Genomic DNA, 25543 nt, shown 5'->3' on the forward strand with positions numbered 1-25543 from the left:
ACTATATCTAAGCACTTAATATCAGATATTAAACTTCTTGACAGGACCAGACACTCTAAAATATTCAGACTATAAAGAAAACAGAAGTGCCAACAACAAATCTTGACATGTACCTCTTCTATATAAATGTCATAGTCTGAATCATCGATATCAAATCCATCACCATCACCAGTCACTGTGTCTGTGATGTACCGATGCCCAAAGCTTCCACTTCCCAACTCCTCAGAGCCTGAAAAGACATAACTGGCATATTCACTTCATATAGTTTTTTCTCTTTGCACACAGCAATTCAGATCTTACCACTCCCCCGATTCACAACACTTAAACCTAAACTGATGCTAATGTTCATGCTGTGCAGACAATGCAAGTGTCAGTCTGGAGAAGGCAGATCCTGTCCAAGTGGTATACACACAGCTTAAAACAAAGTGAAGACGTTCATTTAGTCACTTACTAGGTGATTTAACAAAAAAAGCAGGCAAAGCTCAGTTCTCTCTCTGCAAACTGACTTGTATTCATCATTTTTCCAGGACAAAGGTTTCAGACTTTTTTGACTGAATTGTTTTTAAGTCAAGCTTTTCCCTTTTGGAAATACAGTGCCTTACTGGAACAGCAAAAGAGAAAATAAATAGGAAAAGCAAAAGTGATGTGTACAGGTAAGATACACTCTATTTAGGACTTAATCTACCTCCACTGACTCAAAAACTCCTGAAATTAGCGTCCTGTGTGTATTCTTATACTATTTTTTAAAACACAATTCAGCACCTTGAAACAAAAAGCATGCACAAACACCTTCACCCAGACGGTTGTTGGGCACTGGAACAGGGTCCCTAGGGAAGTGGTCACGGCACCAAGCCTCACAGAGCTCAAGAAGCACTTGGACAATTCTCTCAGGCACATGGTGGGATTATTGGGGCTGTCCTGTGCAGGGCCAGAAGTTGGACTCCATGATCCTTCTTGGTTCCTTCCACCTCAGGATATTCAGTGATTTCTATGGCCATGTGTTTTGCAAGTACATAATCTACTTCTGCCACTTCCCAGAGTGCTGAACTGCACTTTGGAGGACTCTGGGCTGGGAATGGACGGTTTGAACAGTAAGGGGATCCTCATTTCTATTTCACAGAAAGTGTCTGTACTTTTCTGCACTTCACATAGCAAATTCTGCCTAAACAGTGGTTTGTGCTTTTTAACTATTAAAATTCACTAGGTATTGTAAGAAATACAGTAAAAGTAACCAAACCATTACAGTTACTTGTCATTGCAGTGAGGCTGAGAACAAATGTCTTTAAACCATTAAAACAACAGACTTATATAACTGCCTTTTCCATACAGTATTTTTCCATCACTTAAAAACAACATAAGCAACCTTTGGTTTACAAAGTCTCTCTACTAAGCTGAGTGTACCTACCTAAATCTTTTTATACTCTCTCCTCCTTTGCTGTGATTGCAACCCAGAATTCCTGGCAGGCAACTGTGAAATCCAACATATGTGCATCAGAGATGAATGTGCGCCCTGGCTGACTGACTGGCCACACTCCCTATGCTCTGCAGGGGTTACTTATCAATGAGCTTTGCACATTACATCAGCATACAGAAAAATTAGAAACAAATGAGTAGAGATAATGAAGCATACACACTTGCAACATAGAAAGCATGCTGGACTGGGGCAGAATGTGTGTAAGTCTTTCCACTCTAACATGTATACCTAGTCATCTGTAAATAATACATTTTATGTGTACATTAAATAGAAGTATTCAGCACTGAGTTCAACCAAATGAGCCAAGAAGAGAGCTCCCCTCTATGACTGGTAACAAGATGAGGCAAATAGGACAAACTACATCCAGATTATTTCTGCTACTGACTGTGAATGCACAGGCAAAGGATTAAGTGTTAGGAAATCAGACTGCACATTTATGAACTGGTCCCAGTCCTACAAAAACTGGAATGAATTTCACCATGCTGAAATAAAAATGTAAAAAAACCCTCTTACTCCTAATATTCACCTTTATAATCATTCAGGTTAATCATCATCCAGAACAATTTTACACCAGGCAGGAAGGAAGCTAGGGAGACTAAAGCAGAGAAGAGTAGAGTAGAGTAGAGTAGAGTAGAGTAGAGTAGAGTAGAGTAGAGCAGAGTACAGCAAAGCAGAGTAGAGTAGAAAATTATTCAGTTGGAAGGAACCTACAATAATCATCTAGTCAAGCTGCAAGTTCTACCTATCATTGCATCACATCCCTTTCTTTGGTAAACAGTGATTCTGTAAGACATGCATTTCTACAAGAGAGTTCCAGTGTGTAAAGCCACAAATATATGCATTACAAATATGATTTGCAGTTGGATTGGTTTTGCAATGCCTGGTTTTTGTAGCAGGGTGGGGTTAGAGGAGTGGCTTCTGTAAGAAGCTGCCAGAAGCTTCTTCCATATCCAGCAAAGCCAATCTCTGGTGGCCCCAAAGATGGACATGCTGGCCAATGGGAAATGATGGCAATGCCTCCGTGATAACATATTTAAGAAGAAATCAAAACAAAGTTTGTGGTGCAGTTTTAATCCCTGACAGAGAAGAGTAGGAGATGAGAATATATGAGAACAACATGTGGACATCAAGGTCAGTGAAGGAGGAGGGGCAGGAGCTGCTCCAGGCCCAGAGCAGAGATTCCCCTGCAGCCCCTGGTGCAGCCCTGGGTGAGGCAGCTGTGCCCCTGCAGGCCCTGCAGGCCCAGGGGGAGCAGAGATTCCCCTGCAGCCCCTGGTGAGGCAGCTGTGCCCCTGCAGGCCCTGCAGGCCCGGGGAGAGCAGAGATTCCCCTGCAGCCCCTGGTGCAGCCCTGGTGAGGAGCTGTGCCCCTGCAGCACAGGGAGGTGCACAGGAATGCAGAGATTCCCCTGCAGCCCCTGGAGGAGCCACAGCAGAGCTGCTGGGTGCCTGAGAGGAGCCTGAGGGAGACCTGTGGGAAGAGGGCCCTGCTCCCAGGCTGGATCAGCCGGTCCCTGAAGGACTGCACCCCACTGAAGAGTGACCCAGTGTTTGAGGGGTGCTGCTGCCCATGGGATGCACTCACACTGCAGTAATCTGCAGGGAGCTGCTGTCCATGAGATGGAGCCATGCTGGAGAAGTTCATGGAGAACTGAATCCCACAGGAGGGACCCCACAGTGCAGCAGGGAGTGACTCCTCTCCCTCAGCAGTGAAAGAAGCCCTGGGTGATGAACTGACCACAATCCCTATTCCCTCTCTCCTTGCACTACTGGGGTAGGAGGTAGATGGAAGGACGGAATGGGGTGGGAAAGGTGTTTCTAAGGGTTTTACTTCTCATCATCCTGCTCTGATTTTGATGGTAATAAATTCACTTCTTATCTCCAAGTTGAGCTGTTTTGTCTGTGATGGTATTTGATGAGTGATCTCTACAGGTCCTTACCTCAACACATGAACCCTTCATAAATTTTTTTCTCCTCTGTCCAGCTGCAGAGAGGAGAGAGAGAGAGGCTTTGGTGGGGGCCCGGCATCTGGCCCAGGTTAACCCAGTCCTCTTACTGGAGAATGTGGGCAATCATGAAGATTTTCAGATAAGGACAGTAACTGGGAGAAGTAATGGGCAAAACAAGCACTGAAAAGTGTTAAGTATTACAGAGTAGAATGATCATGGGGAATTTGTCTTGTAATGGTGGTGAAGGACAAAGGAGTGAATTTTGTGCAAGTTGTTCATTTTTGTTCTGTGTTGTGATAATTTTATTTTGGATGTCATGTAGGGGGGTTTTTTTAAGTTCACCACAAAAGGGATTTATTGGTAATACAATAAATCACAATATCTTTTTAGTACAATATCTTTTTAGTATCACATACAATGTCCTTATTTCTGCCTTGATTTAGATGTAGAAGCTCCCAACAAAGAAAGCCAGCTCCAGTTCACAATTTGCTCCCAGCCTTTCTCATTGGCTTTGTTCATTCTCTTGGCCAAGAGCTTTGTATTCTGCTTCTTCCTTGTTCTTTTGAGTGCCCTGCTTCTTCAGAGCAACATGCCTGCACTTATCCTGCAGCACTTGAGTCACTGGATTTTATGAGCCTTGGTTCTGGGTTTCTTGCCCCCCTTGCTCAGAGGCTTCCTCACAACATACTGGCAAACATCATTCTTCTTAGACAGGTTGGACAGCTTGGGGACTCTGCTGGTCCTCTTAGACAGGGTTGTGTCAGTCATCCCCAGCATGTCCTTTTCACTCTTTTTCACTATGACAGACTTCAGGACACTCAACTTTGCATCAACAATGCAACTACAAATGGATTTGTGCTTTCTCTCTCCAGTTCCTCTGGGCTGATAACAGGAATGCTCCTTGCTGAGCAGAAGGCAGACACATCTGTGAGGTAGGACACCTTGCTTCATGGAGAAACTTTTGTCATTGCCACCACTGATCCAGATGACATATCCCTCCCACTCCTCACCAAGGGAATCAGAATGGCTCCGTGGCCATTTGTTTCTCATAAAATGTTCTCAGTTTGCACCCATTGTCCACTTTAGTGAGCATTTGGCAGCCAGTGGCTGGGAAAGAGGTGTTCAGTTTCATCATGGTCACACCTTGATGCTGCTGGAAGGGGCAGCACTAACTCAGCTCCCAGCATTCACAGCAATTTCCAGCTCACTGAATCACAGCATCACAGAATTAACTATGTTGGAAAAGATCTTTGAGATAATTAAGTCCCACCTATGACCTAAGACCACCTTATCAACAAAACCATGGCAGTGTGCCACATCCAGTCATTTTTTAGACATGTGCAGGGATGGTGACTACAGCACCTCCCTGGGCAGGTGATTCTAGAGCCCAATCACTCTGGAAGTGAAGAATTTCTTCCTAATGTCTAGCCTAAACTTCCCCTGGTGCAGCAAAAGATGTTTACCGCTTGTTGCATCAGTGGTTGGAGAAGAGACTGACCCGCCAGTAACCTAAATCTCTTCTCAGGTAGCTGTAGAGAGTGATAGGGTGTGAGTGATAAGGTCCACTGAGCCCTTTTTTTTTCCAGGCTAAACAACCCAGCTCACTCAGCCATTCTTCACAGGGTTTGTGTTCCAGGCCTTGTTGCCCTCCTCTGGATGCATTTGAGCATCTCAACATCCTTCCTAAGGGCCCAGGCCTGGACATAGCACTCAAGGTGTGGCCTCACCAGTGCCACATGCTAGGGGACAATCCCTGCCCTGCTCCTGCTGGCCACACTGTACCTGAGACTGGCCAGGATGCCACTGGCCTTCTTGGCCACCTGGGCACACTGAACACTGTTCACAAAGTTTCATTGAAAATACAGGGAAACTAAATTTCCATGCATTTTTAGTAAGCTTTTTGGGATATTCTGATTTGGCTCCCACTTCCATCTCACCTTCTGGGAGTGGTTCTGAGAGTTTTTTGTCTCAGCACTAATCTTTAAATTTTGGAATGAATAAAAATAACCTGGGAAAAAGCCAATGGGGTATCAACACCCTCTCAGGCATTGTTTGGAAGCTCACCATTTCTCCCACACTCCCAATATTTTTATCACATGTTGGAGTGGGTAGAGGGGGATCAGTTCCCCTCTTCCCAACAAGTCCAAACTTCTCAAGCAACATTATACACTCTGATTAAAAGACATAGCTGAGATTAAAAGACATAGCATAGTCTAAAAACCATGTGCTTTTTTTTCAGAAAGCTTGATTTAATTTTCCAACATTAGTAAAATTTTCAAGAGTCTCTGCCCTTTGTAATTTAGTTAATTCTGTTGCAGGGTGTGATATCATCACCATCAGCTCTGCTTCATCACATGCTAATGCCTTAAAAAAGAGCAGGCCTGAGGGTGATTATCAGAGAGGGTGGCTCCGATCAGTTATCCCCCTCCTCCAAGGTGTGAAGGGAGGTGGCATCAGTGGCATCATGGTCAGGAAGCCCTGCCTCCCTCTCTGCCTCCTCATCTTTTACAGGTGGGCAGAGTCCAGTGTTGTGGAGAGGAGTCTGGCTGTGGGGCAAACTCCTCCCTGGGGGTGAGGTCATGTGCAGGGTGGTCCAGCACTGCATCCAGATTGGCATCCAGGCTTCCCTCAAAGATGTTGATTTGCATTCTAGAGCCCTTCAGCTCTGCACAAATAGGTGTCTGGGTTCTGGGCTAGCTGCTTTTGGGCCATCAGTTCTGCCTCAGCCCTGAGGACAAGCTGTTGTTTCAGCTTTCAAGGCAATTGGCACCTTTATCAGCTCCTCAGCAAAAATGTATTTCTCTTTTAGGGTAGCCATTTAAGACCCCCTTATGTTTTTTATCTCTTTTGGGACGGCCCTCTTAGACTGACCACATGCTACCTGGCCAGGAGATTTCTTTTCCCCCTTTGCAAAAGTTCCAGTCCTCTCAGGTCCTAGCTGCAGTTTTTGCCAGTTACTTCTCAGAGACAAGCTTTACAAGTGTACAACTGCCGTGGTATGAGAGGAAGTGAGTTTTTTTGAGATGCTGTGGTCAAACCAATAGGTGTTCAGATTTGAATATTGGCACCTGGTGTGGCCACTGAGGACATGGATACGCCTCTGAGAACACAGGGGGTTAAAAGCAGAGAACTCCCAGGAAAACCTTCTCTTGGTTCTGATCAGGGAAAGGTTCAGATCTCTCCCCTGCCCAGCTGCTGTGGGTGGATGGGGGAAGGGAAGCCATGAGGCCAGGTGAGGTAGGCCGAGGCCTTAGACAGAGAGGGGAGCGGAAGAGGCCCTTGAGGATGGGAGGGTGGAGGAGCACCAAGAAGCATCAGGCAGCCACTCTCCCCCCACCAGGAGAGAGAGAGAGCGAGCCTGTGACTGTGCCTGTGCCACCCTGAAATTTGACAGCACGGGCGGCCGAGAAGGAGAAGGGGGTGGGGGCTGCAGAGAGAAGGTGCCCGACAGGGCAGCCATGGGAGTTCTGGAAGGCAGAGCCTGAGATTTTTAACCCTCTTCCTAGATGATGGAAACCTTACAAATGCTGATCCTCCTGGAGGTGAATGAGAAGAGAGAGATGAGATAAGAGGAAATGGGCCACGAGAGAAGGGGAGAATAATCTTGGGTGGGAGGAGATGATGGAGTGGCCTTTGGCTGGACTTTTCTTGTATAGCCATGGACAGAACCATTTTTCCTGTGACACAGAGACTGCATTTAGGGGGAGGCAATGGCTCAGAGCCAAGAGAGTGCAGTGATGTTATGTGAAGGAGTGCATGAACAGACAACAGGTGAAGAGAGTAGTTGATGCCCTCGATCTTCAGTGGAGGAGAAGATCTCTGTTCTTGAGACCTCTCAGCCCCAGAGAGTGAAATTTGGGGAGGACAGGTGCCCGAAAAGTGAGAGACTGTGCTTTTCTTTGGAGTGCTGTGTCCAGGTCTGGGCCCTTAGGAAGGATGCTGAGATGCTCGAATGCATCCAGAGGAGGGCAACAAGGCCTGGACAAAGTACCTTTAAAAAGAAAACCCTAGAAGCAGCTGTAGTCCCTGTAGCAGCTGCAGTGGTGAGAGCACTGAGCATAGAAAGAAGATGTCATGATAGCAAATGATCTCCAGGCGGTGCCGCATGTGACACGAAACACAAGAGGTCTCAACTGTCTTTCCAGGAGAAGCCTGCAGCACAAGAGAGACTCCTCACTCCTTGATGAACTGAGAATTGATTACCTAAAGAGTAGTGATAGTTGGTGATCTGAAGGATAGATGTATTGGAAATTTGGTGGGGGGGAGGAGGAGTGTTTTTAGAAAGTTTTCATTCTTTCTGTGTATTTCTTTGTACATATAGTTGTAGATAAATAAAGTTTTCTCTTCTGTATTCCTAAGTTAGAGCCTGCTTTGCTCTATTCCTAGTCACATCTCACAGCAGACACCAGAGAGAATGTATTTTCATTGGAGCACTGGCATTGCGCCAGCATCAAACCATGACAACAAAAACTCCACTTGGAGAGCAATCCAGGTATGCTCTTGACCTTACTGCTGGAGAACATCAGTTTTAACCAAAAACTTTCTCTCCTTATGTTGCAGCTAGCAGTTATGTCCAAACAACTCTTTGCTTTAACTCAATATCCCTTCCACTCCTCACTGAGGGAGTCACCAACGACCTCTGTGGCCATTTGTTTCCCATAAAATGTTCTCAGCTTGCACCCATCACCCACTGCAATGGCTTCTGGCAGCCAGTGGCTGGGAAAGAGATGTTCAGTTTCATCCTGCTCACACCTCGATGCCATGGGAAAGGACAGCACTAACTCAGCTCCCAGCATTTGCAGCAATTTCAGCTCCCTGAACACTGTTGCTTTTAAATCAGGTCCATGCTACTGTCACCAAAACCACAGGAAAAGCAAAAGCTCTCCAACAACATTTTTTAAGTATTACAAAATTAAGGCATTACTTTATTCTTGCCAGGATCTGTAACAGAAATAATTTCATCCACACAGTGCCTGGGTTGGGCAGAGAAAATCATTCCATCACACATGGCTCTTTACTAGATTTTTCACATACTTATACAGTCAAAACCAAGAGAAATCCATTGGTTCATTGGTCCTAAGTTACACAGTTCTTAGTATTTGGTTTCCTATCGGTTACTGATCCCTTCGCCTTCAATGCTAATTAAGTCCTCATTCTTGATTCTCTTATTGATCTTTTTCCAGACCAAGTGTCTCTGAAACACCAGGGAGGATGATCAGGCATTGATGTTTGCAAATGGTTAATGCTAATTCCTTCTGCATCCTCTGGCAGCTCCCAGTCCATTGAGATGTCAAGCTCATCAGGCCTTGCCCAGGGAACAGTCCCTTAAAAAGAAACTTCCATTCCCTTCACCTCAGGGTGAAGACAAACAAAACCCCTGACTGAAGTTAGTTAAATGTTTTAGAAGTTGCATCATTTCCAGCACTATTACTTATTGCCTTTATATTATGTCTGAAAGTATTTCAGAGCTAATTTTGTTCTTTCAATATATAAAAGTATAATTTGCCTAAGAGCAATGGGAGCCATAAAGATAATTTGGAATAAAGAAGGGAAAACTCACAATGATGTGTCAAGGGAAACAATCTAATCTGTATCCAAACAAGCTGTAATACACAAACTCCATTTTCTGACTTAAAAGTCATAAGCTACAAAATAAACATCTGTTATGGTCAAAATGCTGTCATATTTTATTTTCCTTCCAATCAAATGTTCTATTGGCTTAATGGGATGTAAGTTCAATGAGGATGGCAGGAGTGAAGCAATGCAGAAAATGAAGTATCCATATATTCATATATAGGAAAATGTTAGCTCTGGAATTAATATTCAGATAAATGCATTTGCATGTATGGGTATGATTTTAATGTCATACCAGTTTCACAGAAATGTAACCCTCCTGATTTGAGTGGTTATCACTAAAATACATTAATAACCACCAGCATGCAATGAGATGTGCTAGCGTAGAAGAGACTGGCAGTTCTCCAAACAGCAGGTATGCCTCTTTCATCCAGCAGATCAAAATGTTCCATGCTTTTCCAACAGAAGACCTTGGGACACCAAATGTACCCACTATTTCAAACTGGACCACGGCTCCTTTCACGTTATTGAACTGGTACAACATTTAGAGCCTGGAGAGAACAAAGAAGGCATGGCTCATTGTGTCTGGTAGAAAAGACTGCTTTGAGCCCCTTCTTCAAAGACATTCACTATGTAAGTTTGGTGTCACCAGAATTAGTGTGACTTAAGAAGATGTCCTAACATCCACAGGTCTCCAATTTTCCCCCTTCCTGACTCTAGTTATCTGCATTTCAGCCAGCACATGTCACATTGCTCTACCTGCTGATGTGTGAGCAGTTTTGGTAACATGCAATGCACTTGGTAGCAATGCAGCTAGTGGGTGCACTCACTCCTGACCATGTCTGGACTTCCACAGGTGAGTATACACAGGACTGATGAGGTGTCAGACCACTGGCTTCTCAGCTGCCTTGTTCTTCCCTACATTTGGTCATCGCTCACTGGACATAACATGATAGCCACATGTGATGTGGTGCAATATAACTACAAAACAGGATGCAGAGAAATTAACAGGACTTTTTGTAGATAAACCATGACATCAGCCTATCTCTTAAGTGCACTGTGTTGCTCTCCTGGAGAACTCATCTCGTAATGGGTGGTAAATCAGGGACAATTAAGCAAAGTGGTACTCTGCAAATACCAAAACAATGACTGCAGAGATTATAAGCAGGATATATTTAAGTAAATCAGTGTTCCAGTGTACAAGGAGATGAAGTCTGAGTAAGACCTTTTACCAGGTCCTATAATCCTGTTTTACAAATAATTGAGGAACTTCTGGGGGTCATGAACTTTAGACATCTTCTTTCCAAATAATTAGGGATTAAGTTATACTAAAGAAATCCTTCTCAAAACAAATATAAAGCCAGAAAAAACTTTTGTTTTGCTAATTAGGTTGCCATCATCATTCTGATGAAGAGACCTGAGAGAGTGTAGGAGGTAGAACAGGGGGCACTGTAACACAGACAGATTGAATGGAAGTGTTAACAGACTCACTGGCTTCATCCAGAATCCCACACAGGTCTTAATCCAAAATACATCAGGAACATTTTAAAACACATTTTATGCCTTTCAGTGACTCACAGTGTGACCCTGCATATCGCTTGGCCTGTCTCTTGCTTTTTGTCACTGTCCCTACAAGTACCAACGCTGCTTTTGTAAATTCTCCGGACATGTGTGGGAAACAGTTCTGTGGAAAACCTTCTCCCTTTACTATCTCCAGGACACACCACCACCATTTAAATCAAGGTTTGGGCCCCAGAGACTGCCCCTTTTTTTTGTGCCTGAGCCTCAGCTGACACATTCAAGCTCCATGCAGAATATATAAGCATCTGTGGCAATGCCCTGCTCTGTGTGATCCTGGCAGTGGCAGCCAGGAGCAGAGGAAGGGATGTGCCCTGCTTGAGCAGGCACTTCTGTCACGTTTGTTGTGGAGACAAGTAGGAGGGTATTTTTAACAGGAGACACTTCCTCTGTTGGTCTGGTAAAGCCCAAGGCTGGCGACCTTGCAGGCACAGTGCAAACCCCATCTGTTTCCCGAGGAGATGAAGGGTATTTAAGCATTGCAGGTGATGACATTTTTTTTGTTTCATTCTTTGGGACCGTTTATTTTGTTGTTTCTAAACTGAGTATGTGCAATCTTTTGTTTTCCAGTGAATTGTCCATGACATTTTGAAAGATTTTACAAAACAAAATCCCAACAACCATGTAGGTGAAACACCCACAATGTGCAACTGTAATTAAGAAAGGCAACAAAAAATTGATTTATTGCATCATTTCCCTCTAGAAAAAAAATTAATGAAACCAAATCACAAATAAATGAGAACCCTTGGGGAAACTTGCCCTCTCTTTACTCTCTGAAAATGGAGCAATTAACGAAGCAGGCATTTTTTAGTAGGTAAGGGGGTAACTGCTTATAATCAAGGCCACATGTTCTATTTTCAAGGGCCTTGGGAGCTCTGTCACATTAGGTGAAACTGTCAGCATCCCTTTAGTGGAGCAAATCAAGACGATGTTTTCCTATGCTGACCTGAAACAATGCAGTCAAGAGTACTGCAAATCCACCCCCATTTTAAAAACAAAATGAGTGAACTACCTATGAGAATGAGATAAACCTCAACAGAAAACATCCCCAAGTAGCATGGACTCATCTCTGCCTCAGCCTGCCTGCAAGAGCTGCAAGAGAACTTGTGCAAGACATCATGGACCCTGAGGGTCCTCTGTGTTTGAGGTAATGTTGGGAATTTGTTAATCAATTAAAACAAACAGCAGAAAAGCACTACTTATATCAAGTCATGCATAAAAAATCCAGCACACAAGTGTAAATCTGCAAATTTTTAAAATCCAAACACACTAAGGACCTTAGTGCCAGCACCATGTGAGCTAAATGTAATGCAAAGGAGTCAGACATAACTTCTGCCAGCTTTCTAAGACATTTCAGGAATTTCTGAAGAATACATAGGCAGACCGAAAATAGCATCAAAAATCTGTGGCATGTGGCATGTTTCACTGCTTAGGTAGAAGAAGGAATCACAGTAATAATGAAGGTGGTAATTCTTATGATGTGCATTCTGAAGAAAAAAGGTGCTTCAGTTTCAGAGATACCACCTGTCTGGAACCTTTTCAAACTCGCAGGTGACAAAGAGGGCACTGGCTGGCACTTTGAGACACTCAAGCAGCTGGTGCCACCTGAGCCAGCCCCCGGGGACTATCAGGTATCTGTGAATGGCACATGCCCTCCTCCAGTGACTGATGAAAACCACAAAACTTTGAGGACCTCAAATCTGCTGAACACTAACTCCTGAGCAGCTGAAGTGAGTGATTAACTGGACCAAAATTCTGGGCTTTCTGGATGCTAGAAGCAGGAGGGTACCTTCAGATACATAATGTGAATTAGGAGTGAGTTTTAATTGGATGCCCTTGAGCACAGTGTGTAGTTTGGAGTTTTTTTCTGTTCCTGTTTTTTTTTTCTGAAACTTGTGCATTAAATCATTCTTCAGAGGTTCTTAATGTTTTGGGAAAAAATAAATGTTCAGGCTACACACAGCTTTAATGAAGAAAAATTTTCTTCATTAAAGTTTAGCTTTTCTAGTAATATGCAGAGTACTTGTGTATCTGGCTAACATCAAGTCAGTCTCCTACACAGACACCACAAGTAAAGACAAGTGAGAGCTGCTATCAGCTAGACTATCATCTCAGCTGCACTCCTCCCTTCAGAAAACAAAATAATTTATTTCTAAAGGCATGCCTCCCTGACACTTCTGAGCAACACTTCTTGCTCTGCACAAATCTGGTTGTTGTGACAACAGGTATCCAGAAGATACTGCAGGTTTTCATGGGTAGTGGCTATATGTAGCTTTTAAGCCTATTTTCAAATAGTATACTGACAAAAGAACAACATTTGCCAAAGGGTCCAGAGCACCACAGTAGCCCCAAGTACAAGTAGCCTGGAGCAGGGCTGGAGCACATCACGGACATGGCATGGCCCTGCCCTGCAGGAGCCCTGCCTGCTCATGAGGGTCTCTGCCAAGCACTGCCAGGCCCTTGGAGCAGGGAAATGAACCTCTCAGCCACTGCAGCACCAATGTGCCTACCCTGGGCCAGCACAGACATTTAAGTCCAATCAAAGAGCAGTGCAAAATGCATAATATACTGAATTTTCAGATCTGATCCAGGCATAGAGATTCAAGCTAATGTCCCTTATGAACCTCTCTAGAAGTCAATGCTTATGCACAGCAGATGTGAATTTGATTCCAAGCTCTAATGACAGAAACCCATGTTCTAGAGACATCTTGGCAGGCCTCTGCAGAACAAGCAGCTTCCAAGGCAAAGTGCTTTCCCTGGAGTACTGCAGTAATAAGCACAGCATGAGGATGATTCCACCCTTATTAACAGAGCTAAACACTTTATCTTTTCTGACCAAAGGATGCAGCTGCTAGCATCCAAAGATAAACAAGATACCAGGAAGCACACGTGTGCCTGAGGCAGCAGGAGTTGACCCTGGAGGATCCATGGGCCAAGGAACTCCAGAGTACACTGCACAAGGTTTTCACAAACATTTACTTCAGAAGTCAAACTTATGAGCTCAGCAGCCATAGCAAACTACAGGCAAACTGTTCAAGTAACTGAATTTATGACAGAGGGACAAAAGGAATGGAAACTTCCATATTAGAGTCAATGAGAAAAGGGATTCCACAACAGAGAGGCAGTTCAGAAATAAATCTTTATCAGGTTTACCTGGTGGATCACTAAGCATGTTGTTTGTGTTTTTGCAGCATGCAAACTTTCCTTGCAGAGCTCACAGTCCTACCTGAATAATTGCTGCTCATTTTCACTAGTTAATTAGAGATGGTTTGCAATTGAGAGAGTGAGAAAAGGAAAAAAAAGGCACTTAAACTTAAAAGTACTGACACGCATTTGTATAGAAAAAGTTTGGAACATTAATGATATAGCTCAGTTAGTCCCCATACCCTGCTGGCTTTGGCTGTGTTTCCTACACTGTTTCTCTTTGTGACATTGGGTTTTTTGCTGTTAGAAGATGTGATTTGTGTGATTCCCAATATGCTCTATGTTGTCGTGGTTGGGATTCTCACATACAAGCTATGAATTTGGGTGTGATGAGGAGAAATAGCCCCTTAAAGTCAGCCTACAGAGACACTGGTAGTGGCAGAGAATTGCCTCAGTTGCTGCTGAAGAAGCCCAGCAGCAACTGGACCAACACTTACTGCAGTGTGCATGGTCTATATTGCTACACAAATGTAAATATAATATTTAACAATTTGATATGTTGGCAGGTTCACCTCATATTTTTGCTATGCAGCTTCTGATCAAAAAGGGGTGCTTATTCCCTTATATAATTATTTTCATGACTGCGTTTATTAGTTAAGAGTCTTACTCCTCAGAAAACTGTACAAGTTTGATTTGATCTCTCTGAGTTGCTGAAATTATAAATGTAATATATAAGGTTCAGCTTCAAAGAATAGAAAAAATGAACAATAGACTTGTGTCTCTCATTTCTCCCCTTGATATTCAATTATTAGTACTGCATGAAGCCAGCACAAAATTCAGAAAGTAGTGATCCAAAAATACCTGTCAGTGACCTCCAGAGCAAAGAAATGGCACAAGAGTGATGCTGCCTGGGTCTTTTCAGCTCTTTGCTCATGGCTGGTCTTTCACAGGGTGCTTGCAGCATGCTCCTCAGTCAGGACTGAGCGGTGTCAGAATGGAGGTGACTGTGCCTGGAGAGCAACTCTTTCCACCAGCAGGCCTCCACAGCTGCCCCAGATACACTTTATTTGCAGATACACTTCATTTTTGTTCGGCTTTAATGACAAAAAGGTATCTGTACTCACTGAATGTGCGGATGACGTCGCTTGGCGCACTGGCGGCGCTGGATCCAAAGGAGTTTGCTGCTCGGATGGCAAACTGATACTTGGTGTTTGGGAGAAGTCCTTTGAGAACCATGGACTCCATCTGGATCTGCTCTCTTATTACCGTCCAGTTGCTGTCAAGGTCTGGCCTTGAGGATCAAACAAAGACCAGATCTTGAATAATTAAAGCTGGCTGTATAAATTAGCTGCATTTATACTTTTCCAGGAAATACACTAATACATGAGACAGAAGTCTACTAAATCATCACCGAAACCCTTCACTCTTAAAGGATCAGACTGTGCAACCCATCGTTACCAAGCTGTGAAGCCTGTGATGTCAAAACTGTATAATCATACAAACACAGTTACTCAGATTTTGCTTATAAAATCAAGGAACAACTGACAAATCTAGTTAAGTTTATCTGGTTTGTGGATTTTGGATTCATAGTTTTCAGGTGAGGGTCTCTTACCCACAGTTCCCGCCTCCCTACGTGGCTATATAAAGCAATAGTTTGCAATAGAGGGAAAGGTCTTGATTTATTTCTTAAGAGTTTGTGTTCTAATGCCAATAAGTCAGTAAGTCCCTTCAAACATACACAAGCATTAGCAAGATGAGAATCCAACATTTGATCTCCCAAGTAATCAGGTTAATCCACTTACATAGGAACATACAGATCCAAAGTCTTCTCTTCAGAAAAACAAACAGACAAAAAAAAGCAACCCAAACCAAAAAAGCCCAAACAATACCACCAAAAAACCCCACACAGACAACCCACAAAACCCACAGAACAAAAATGCACAGAACATGGCCTGTGTGCCCAGACTTTGTAACAACATTCCTATAGCTGCTTTTGGACAATGCCTGGTTAACTCCCAATTCATACTGCAAGCCAGCTGCCAATAAGTACTTCTCTAGGTGCCATTATATTTCAAGTGAAACCAGTATAATCATTCACATGGCAGTTTGTTATCAAGTGTTCTAAGTTCATGCATACAGGCACATTGTAAAGGGGTGGGCAACTTCAAGTACTCTGAAGTTTTCACACCATTTCCACTCTCTCCAAAAGTGGCCTCTTCTTATCAAAGAGAGAACAAAATAAGAAGCTAAACAAATACAAACAACAGAGTAATGTAAACATTCACTCTAGGCCACCCAAAATATTAAAATTAAAGTTTATGAAAGTAAAATAAGGACAGAAATAGCTTGCAGAGAAAATTATTCCAGTGTCCTTGCAATATTTATTACAGGAAATAACCTCCAAGTGCACCCTGAATCTACCAGTGTTTACACAGGACTAGCTGCAAATGTCTCCAACAGTCTTCAAATTAAAAATTATAGCACAAGGCAGGCATTTTGTATTTGTTTATTTTCAGCTGGAAGGAAATGCCGAAGTTAATTTATGTTTTCTTTTAGTGGTCAATACAGGATTTATTGATTACTGAAGTCCATTGCTTTGTGCCAGCATGGCAAATGCAGTGGCAAAGCAGCAGTTCCCAGCTGCCTGTCTCAAGTGCACAGTGGCACACAGGACATGAGTATTTCATTGTCTCACTAAATATAAAAACAAAATCAGACAAACGTACAAGATGTAGTGATAGCTAAACAGACCATCTTAAGTCACCCTTCACCACCATTTCCTGGTAGACAGAGAGCATTTATTTTGGCTACTCTTCCATTGTTTCCCTTCTCTGAGCTTTTGATGCCTGGGCCAAAATGAAAATATATAGTGTTTCCCAAATGAAAGCTGTTAACACTGCCTCCTTCCAAAGGCTCGCTTAGTAGTGTTTTCAATTTTCCTGTACACATCATTTTTTGGTTTTAATTCCCATCCAAGGAATTCCTGCTAGCTCAAGAGCTGCCTCTTTGCAACAGACCTTGCCCGTGTGTCCGCCCAAGTGGAAACAACACACCTTTGATGAAGGGACCCAAAGGAGGCACTGCACCCTGAAAAGATTTGGAGATAACACAAACAGCAGGCTAGGCTTCAAACACACTGACTGTCCCTCCCAACATTTCCTTCTGCAGAAGTTTATAATAAAGGAAATGCCTGCAAACATGTAAGGATCTGCAGCTGAAGGAGAGGGAAAGAGGGAGATTTATCACTTGACCTTTGCTACTTCTCCAGAATGCTCCGTGTGTGAACAAAACAGTATGAGATGAAAACATGGCAAACAGATGGGGAAGGGAACACAAATTCAGCTGGTGAGTGCATCCAGGGCAAGCCAGCTCCCATGTTCCCTGAGATGGGAACATTTTGTTGAAAACTGTCTTCATGTTCCTTTTCTTTATGTTTTATTTCAATGTGTTGTCAACTTTTACACTGGAAGGGCTCATTCTGATACCACTTTTCCCATTTTTCTGCAGCAGTACATTCCCCAACACAAGGGACAGCACCTTGCAGGGCAGCTCCAAGCACTGTATCTGTGACTGGGGAAATCAGACACCTTCCATGGACATTGCCTGCTCTTGATGCAGCTCTGCATCTCCAACACATAAATGATATGCAGGAAAAAAATCTGACACAAGTCATGGTGGTTTTAAGATAATAAATATATGGCTAAAGCAAATAAGACTGGATGGGTATAAACCAAGGGCAGAATTCCATGACAAATGTACCCAAAATTTTGGATTATTGCTTTATGTTGTAACTTGGGAACTGATTCAATCCAAGAAGGTAATTCTTTCTGATGCAGAGAGCAGCAATTTTATAGTCACTTGAACTTCCTTTTAAAATCACCTGGAAATTATTTAAGTGTGAGGCACCCCCTAGCAATCCAATTTTTCTAACGTTTCTGATTGTTCTTCCATGCTGTATTTGTACTCATCTCAAGGGGAAAATTCATCTTATAGTGGTTTTAAAAAGTATTCCAGCAAATAATAAATATGATGACAAGTACAATACATCATCATTTGCGATGGAAAAATGTCTTGTATAATATACTGCACTATAACATATTATTTTTAGTAACTATTATTATTTCACATTACTGTGACACTTTGTGAAAAATAGATCAACTGATATGCCAGGCCATCTGTGAGGAAAGGAAAAGTGAACAATTTTGGTAACTTTTTTTCCTGTTAGATATTCTTCTGATACAATATAATATTGTTAAGCACTTCCTCCCTAATATCTTTCACTCCTCCTTCTTCATCAGTTACCTTCTCCTTCAAGGAGTTAATCTCACAAGCAGTGAGCTATATTCTGAGTCAAATATGCCTGTTTCATCCAATAATCAGGGAAACAGTATTAAAAGTATTTTTTCCTAGACACTGGGAGGTGTCTCCCCGGTCAGATCTGTTGTTTCAGGTTCTTTGCAAACAAAAGCAAACAATGACTGTCTGGTTCAGTGCAGTGCCAGAGACAGTTCAGCAGGGAATGGATTCAGGGGTAGAATTTTCTGGGAGGGAGAGGGAAGGCTTCAAACTAATCAAGAAATCTGTGCACAACACTATGCTGAATCTGCACCACCCTAACATCTGAATACTAATAAATCTCCCAGTTTTATCAGCAGAACCTGACTAGTTCATTGCAGCAGAAGTTTCATGTCACTACCAAGATACTGAAAAATTTCCTTTGCATGCCAAGATTAATATTAAAAGCTTTTGATTTCATCTACATACCAATGAGATGAAAAGAAAGTGACCTGATTGTTTTAGGGCATGTGCTGCTAAACACTTGTGGTTCTGTAGCTGCTATGTGGCTATAAAAATTCAGGTAAGTTAATCACCAAGTTTAAAAGATCATGTAGGCATTTAACTGATTAAAAATTTGAGTATTTGAGTGAAAATATCCAAGACATTTTTAAGAATTAATTTTGCATAGCATCTTTAGGAAAAACACCTAAGCTCATATGCTTAAGTCTGGGGTCTCACTTTAGAGACTTCCATAATAATGTAATTTTTCATTAAATACTTTTCACCATTAACCAATAGAATATTTACACTGAGCCTAAAAAGTCGCACAGACATATATATATATATATATCTGTTTTATTCCCTTATAACTATCCAGTGAAGAATGAATCCTACAGTCTCCCTCCAGGCTTCCAGCATTTAGACAAGTGGGATTGTGATCTCTGTTAGTCAGCAGCACAGTAGAGTCTGAATTAGCTCAGCTCATCTTTTACCTGAAGCTGTCTGCTACCCTCCACTGCCTGTACTGAACCAACTACTTCCTTGGGTGCCAAGGGAAGTCCCTTAGGCAAGAGCTTAAATAAAGCACCATATCAGCTAGCTCTGGTTCTGATTAGATTCCTGTATCTCAAAACAATTAATATACTGAGTTTTCATGAATGCAATGAATTTCACCAGTATCATAGCTGAGCAATTGAGAGGAGTGCTTTGTCCTAGCATGTTTTTCCTATGGTTAAAATCATAAAGTTAATTCTAAGGAGATGAAAATTGCTTAAATAATGTCAGAGTGTTTAGGCATTTGTGCAGTGCCCAAGAAAAAGTACAGATTTGCATTAGAAAGTTATTAATTTTGCAAAATCACAGGATAATGGTGTATTTCTTTGACATTAGAGGACCTAATTCTAATTTACTTGAACTGATTTGTTTTAGTCTTACAATGGTAAGACTAAATTTACTGGCTTTAATTTACTGGCTTTAACTCATGATAATACATTTTATAGTAATTAAAACTATATGCAGCAAAAGACAACGAAGCTTAAAGTTAAATGTTTACCTTTAGCTGCCATTAGGGCTTATGGCTCATTGAACTTACTCCAAATATACAACCAAGTTTCCAAGGCTAAGAGAGCATAATCCCAAGATTAACAAAGGCACTTTCAACTTAGCTTTAAACCTCAAACTAAACAATGTAATCAAAACATTTTGCTGTTAGCAAATTCTTTCCCAAAGTCTAAAGCCAATGAAACACTGAAATTTCAATCACTTGCATCTTTTGACCTAAACAGCAGCTTTCCACTCCCTGGCTGAACAAAAACATTCAAGGGTGCACTTTTGGTGTGTCAGATAGAGATGATGGTGCCCACTTCTTCCATTAGCAGGCTCCTGGTGCTATGAAGAAGTTTACATAAGCCTCCAGGTTCCACTGTGCAGTAAATGAGAAGGCAACAAAATCCCTTCTCCATCAACTGAGTAAATGAGAGAGAATAGATGGAGAGAGAGCAAAAAGCTCAGATAAAAATTGTGTTCAAAAATAGATATTGAAGAAATTTCACTGTAGATCTACAGCAGACATTACACAAAGGAGATAAGGATCTTCAGCTCTCATGTCCTGCCTCGCAGTGCACTGAATATTGGATGGCCTCCAGCTAAATGTGGGGGCTTTCAGCCCAACAAAGTGCACCAGTTAACAAGTAGGTTTTCGGTCTGGGTATTCTTTTTGCTATATCAATATCTTTTTGCTATTCTTTTTGCTATATCAATATCTTCTAGATTGTACCCATACTTTGAAAATCAAGTTCTTCCTGTGTGTTCTAACAACAACAATTCTTTTTAAAAAATTACTATGTTTTCCTTAAGAACAATTTTTTTTGACCTTTTACACATTTGAGTAGTTTAAGAATCAATTCTCTCTTTTCCAGGAACCTCAACTACAACCTCTAATCAAGTATTTGCTCAAAGGATTAAAAGGGTGAATTTTACATTCACTGTAAGGGTAAACACGAAGACAAATAAATAGATTTGTATGCAGATATTAGCTCACACACGCATATGAACAGTCAAGTACAAATACTTGTTCATGCTTGCAGATACAATCACCTCCTCCTGGCCCTTTTTATGCAGTTTATAAAACCAATTTGACTGGAAACTTCTGACAGTTCAGTTCTATTGTTGAGAATTTTAAGAGTTCATCATAAAAGAACAAAAAAAGCACTGCACCAACACCCCACTTTTCCCCCAGATCTAAACAGAGAGATCAACTTTTCATGTAAACTTGATTAGCATTAGCATAACAAAGCAAGTCTAAATTCTGCAAAATCAAGACAAAACAACTTCATGTTCAAGAGGTGTCTGGGTCTGGCACTGAATTATGTGATTTATTCCTTTAGGGGCTACAGTGTTGGGTTGATGATTGGGCTGGATGATCCCTTCCAAAACTGATATTTCTATGATATTATAACTTTGTCAGGTAAAACTGTCAAACACACTGAATTTCCAGTCCTCAGATTATTTTCTAAAGCAGCCCAGGGAAACCACTCTGCCAAACATCCTTTTCTCAGCATGATTTGACAGCATTTGATAACAGGAGAAACTTAAACTTCATTAATCCAGGCCGCTGTGAGAGGAAACAGATCAAATCAGACCTTATTTTTTTTTCCATCAGAAAGTACAACTTATTGGTGATTTTATAACAAATTGGATCCTTTCTGGTTTTGTCTTTAAATTTCCATGGTAATTCAACACACACTGAGAGGAAAACTAAGCATACAATACAAAGTAAATAAATCATATCTATATGCAGTTGAACAGCGCAGTTGAGGTTAAAAAAAACCCCAAAACACTATAGTGCTCAAACACTGAAATTCAGACTCCACTAGCAAACTTGCCTGATAAACTCCACCATGTAGTACTGGATGGGAGAACTTCCTTCACTCACTCCAGGCTTCCAGGACAACGCAACTTCTGAATCAGAAACCACCACGATCTGGGGCTGATAGGGTGGCCCAGGAGGCATGCACTTATCTAAGAAGAAGTGCAAAGGAGCAGCATTAGAGAAGCAGCTGGGTTGCTGCACACAACACCCAACACACACTGACTTAGCAATCAAATTCATAGGCTTCTCCCCTCACGCAATTGCCCCTCTAAAACCCTACATGTGTGGAAAAGTACCAGTGAAATACCATGATGCTGCACACGACAGAGGTCAAGTGTGCGTGCTACAGGCATGTGCCCTGCCAGCTGTGCAGCAGAGCCCTGCAGACAGAGTTACCTTGGGGTAAAGTTGTCACCTCCCTGGGCATGCTGGGCCGTCCTTTCCCTGCCCAGCTGTACGCTCCAACGCTAACGCGGTGCGCAGTGCCCGGCTTCAGGTCACCAATAACAACATCCTGCCAAGTCAAGAGCAGAAAAGCACGTTGTGACAGCACTTCTGTGTGTGCTGTGAGCTGGGACCCAGGGGTCTTTCATGGTGTTTTCCCTGTACTCTCCATGGGAGATTGTCCCCTGCCCAGTACAGCTCAGAAACAACAAACACAAATAGAATCATGTTTCCTCTCAAGCTGCAGCTTCGCCCCAGGGAAATCCACAAGGTCGACCTGGACCCATTTCTCAGCATAACTCATAAGGTTGCAGATATTTGCATTTTATATCCAATGCATGGTGAAGTCAAAGGCACATATTATTTCCTCTGTTGAGCCAACTGCTAGCATTTGGTATCAGTCTGGTGTGTTTTCCTCTTTTTTTTTTCTTGTTTGTTTTTATTTCTCTTTTAAATTCAGAGGCCATAAAACCTCCTGAGAGCGAAGCAATTTGATGCAGTGTGAACTGATGATCCTTAATTTCTCACGGAGCAGAGCCCTATCCCATCATCTCTCACAATTTTATGAGCTCAGCTAACAGCCTTGACCTGAAGCAAGCATTTCCCTTATTTGTCCTTCTGCCATAAACACAAAAAGATTAACCCACAGACAACTACCGTAAAGGAGACAGCACTCAGCTCCATGTGGAGAGCTTGGGCTGATGAATACTCTTCAGAGGAGCCTGTTCAAATCTCCCAGAAAATAGAAAACATCACCAAAACATTACATTTCATCACTGACTGCTTCACATCACATGGATCGGCATCAGACATTTAGATCTGATCTTTAATGGAGAGTACATACATGTGTACAGCAACTGAGTATTCTTTACCTGCAGCCTACCTGGAATGTCTATGTTAATCCCAGACTTATGAATTTTGACAGCATATACAAGGAAAGAGAAATATCAGGTTCTATACCACAGACTGTTATGGTGTGAAAAATAAGCACTTACAAAAAACCTGTTTTACAGCTATTATTCTTCTGGGTTTCATTCTCTGATGTTAAACACATTAGTCAAAGTGTATTTGAAAATGTAGAGTTCTCACTTTTCTTCATATTGGAACAAATCTGCACTTCCAGTTGCATTAAAATAGTAAACAATCCCAAAATCTTACTAACTGCTAAATTTCCTTTTGATGGTCTTTTGGAAAAATCCACTTCCTCTCTACTCTTTGGGGAACTTACATTATTACTACAACATTGTTCAGCAACACCCTGCCATCTGTCATTTCTGTGGACCTGGTTTTGGAGGTCCAACACTGATTTCCTATTAACATGGATCACTTGACCACTATCTTGTTTTTCCATCATTCACCCTTGATCTGCTCAAATGATCTGGACAGGACTGAGATGAATCTGAGATGATAACAATGCTGGAATAGTAACTGTCCAGAGAGAGGCAGCAAGAACACTCACTCTGAAAGATTAATCTGGGTGTTTCAGTCTCATAGCTGAAGGGACTGAGGTCTTTTACAATGTGATCTGAGAAGCCAGTTGCTGAAAACCCTGTACCTCCTTCTGGTGACAGAACTGATCCCCTGCTCCTGCCTTTCTATCCTCCATGACATACATACTGTCTGTCTGCCCTTAAACTATCTGCATTTTTTTCCTGCCAGTATTCCTCTTTATTACACTTATGCTTAGGAGGAAAAATCCTTCATTTATCTGTCTTACTGTTTTCACACTATTCAGGAATAGTATGAAATAGAACTTGGCCCTTGGAGAGAGTTAGATATTCATGTATGCACCTCATATTATTACCTCCAGACTCAAGTCTACAATAAACTGAACTGAGAGAATTTCTTTGAGTTCCTGCCCAGTCAAGATCAAAGCCCTGACATCTTCTAAGGTATTCAGCAAGTTCAATGTGTGTGCCCTCAAAACCTCAGCAAGGTGTACTCATGTCTTACACTCATGGCTACCTGCCTCCTCCTGCAGTGCCCTCTCCATGAACACAGCCCTGGAACACACAGCGAGTGTCTCTGAAACCAAACATCTCATCTTCAAGGACAGGGATATCAGTGAATAAGTAAAAAGTCAGGACACCATCAATCTACCCTAACCTGTGGCAATGTCGGGGAATACCCTCCTCACACCAGGAACATTTTCAAATCAGATTCTGGAAAAGAAACACAGTTCATTGTGCCCCACTGTCCAGTAGCCTTGGAATACATAGTAATTTATTTTTTCCTTGTATTTAAAGGACAGGTCTTAAATCCAAGTTCTGTCCCTCTCAGAAGAGACAGAGAAGCCTCACAGATAACAAATTTAGGTAGTATATGGAAGAGTTATCCTCATCATTTTTGTAGTGCCCCCTCCACTCAGCTTAGCTCTATATTTTGAAGCCTGATGCCCCAAACTCAACACTCAATTACTGATGACGCTTCAATAGTCACCAGCTTCACCTTCTTGTCTTGCACAACTCTCTTGCTAAAATCCTGATAAATGACATTTGGTGTTCTCGTTACAATCTCACATTGTTGAACAGGGTGAGGCAATGTGATGCCTTTTCAGTGGCAGGGGAGCCAATTTCACACGGATTATCCCATATATCCCTCCCTGCCCTGCCACACTGCTTCCCTTTCCTACAAGTGTGTTGAAACAGTGAGGCTCAGTAAGCTGCCTCACAGAAACCAGGATTACAAATTGTTTTCCAGAGGAATGTCTGTTTTCTGTTTTGTTTTAATCCAAAAGACCATCAAACTCTGGATTACAGCACAGCTGCAGGAACTGAGCTGGTTTTAATGACACTCTCTCCCCTGGCGACAACTCCTTCCCTGAACTACTGGTCTCAGCTGGTCACTTCCCATTTTGTACTGGTATGTTTGTGATTTGACAGGGAGCAGTGCTGCTCTCCAGGGCTCTGTGCCCAGCCTAAAACCTCCCACCTTTACAGCCTACTAATTTTTATTGATTTTTCTTGTTTTTTACGTGTACTGGAGTTCCTGAATATTATGCCCCATTAGAACAACTGCTGTACTAAAAGGAACTGCATCTGCACTTCCCCTGGCTGCTGTCACTTACATATTTTCTGCTTTACGATGAAATAATATACAATAATACATTATCCACTTTGCTAACACACAGACACATAAACAGGAACATGCAGTGCAAATCAGCTCTTGCTGCTAAAGCAGTCCCACGTGGCCCAGAGAAGCCTCCAAGAAAGCAGCAGGGTCACACCAGCACCAGGAGAGGAGTGACGGAAACATGAACTATGCAGACTTAACCACAAAACTATTGCAGATTTCTGTTGAGTTTGGTATGAATACAACAGAAAGCATTTCATCGAGAACACCACTTCCTGGAGGATTAATGACAGCTGGGAGCTGATTAATCCCAGCCATTCATACTTCTCCACAAGTACCCCTCAGAAGTGTTATTTTTATCAAGCAGAAAAAAAGTGCCCAGCATGGAACCTCAGTTCTGAAATGCCATAATCCAGACTCAGCTCATCTAGGATTGAACCAGATAGTCCTGGTTCAAGTGCATCCTGAGGACTCAGCCTCCTGTAGTCCAAACAAACTGCCCTTATTTCAGACCACAGAAGCTCTGTGAGCTCCACCAACCATGTGAGATTTCTCTATTCCTAAAATAGCTCTCAGAAAACAAAAGTTTGCAAGAGGCTGTTGATGCTAAGGATTTCAGTTAAACACTGAAATTGCTGTCCTTCTCCCATCCAAACCCAAG

The 25543-nt window shown here is 42.2% G+C and overlaps 1 protein-coding gene across 2 annotated transcripts in view; it reads right to left on the minus strand.

The window, feature by feature from the left end:
- Positions 1–25543, minus strand: part of EGFLAM (EGF like, fibronectin type III and laminin G domains) — a 76612-nt gene that overhangs the window by 31670 nt on the left and 19399 nt on the right. For both annotated transcript variants that reach the window (XM_054283439.1, XM_054283438.1), the window contains exons 5-8: positions 21763–21880; positions 21380–21515; positions 14843–15009; positions 114–229 (exon numbers count right to left, since the gene is read on the minus strand). In XM_054283439.1, the coding sequence (XP_054139414.1) occupies positions 114–229; positions 14843–15009; positions 21380–21515; positions 21763–21880 (537 nt within the window). The remainder of the gene's footprint in view (positions 1–113; positions 230–14842; positions 15010–21379; positions 21516–21762; positions 21881–25543) is intronic.

Source organism: Melozone crissalis, unplaced genomic scaffold (genome assembly GCF_028551555.1).
Source record: "Melozone crissalis strain CALT ecotype California unplaced genomic scaffold, PUWL_Pcris_2 ptg000036l_1, whole genome shotgun sequence".
NCBI classification, from domain to species: domain Eukaryota; kingdom Metazoa; phylum Chordata; class Aves; order Passeriformes; family Passerellidae; genus Melozone; species Melozone crissalis.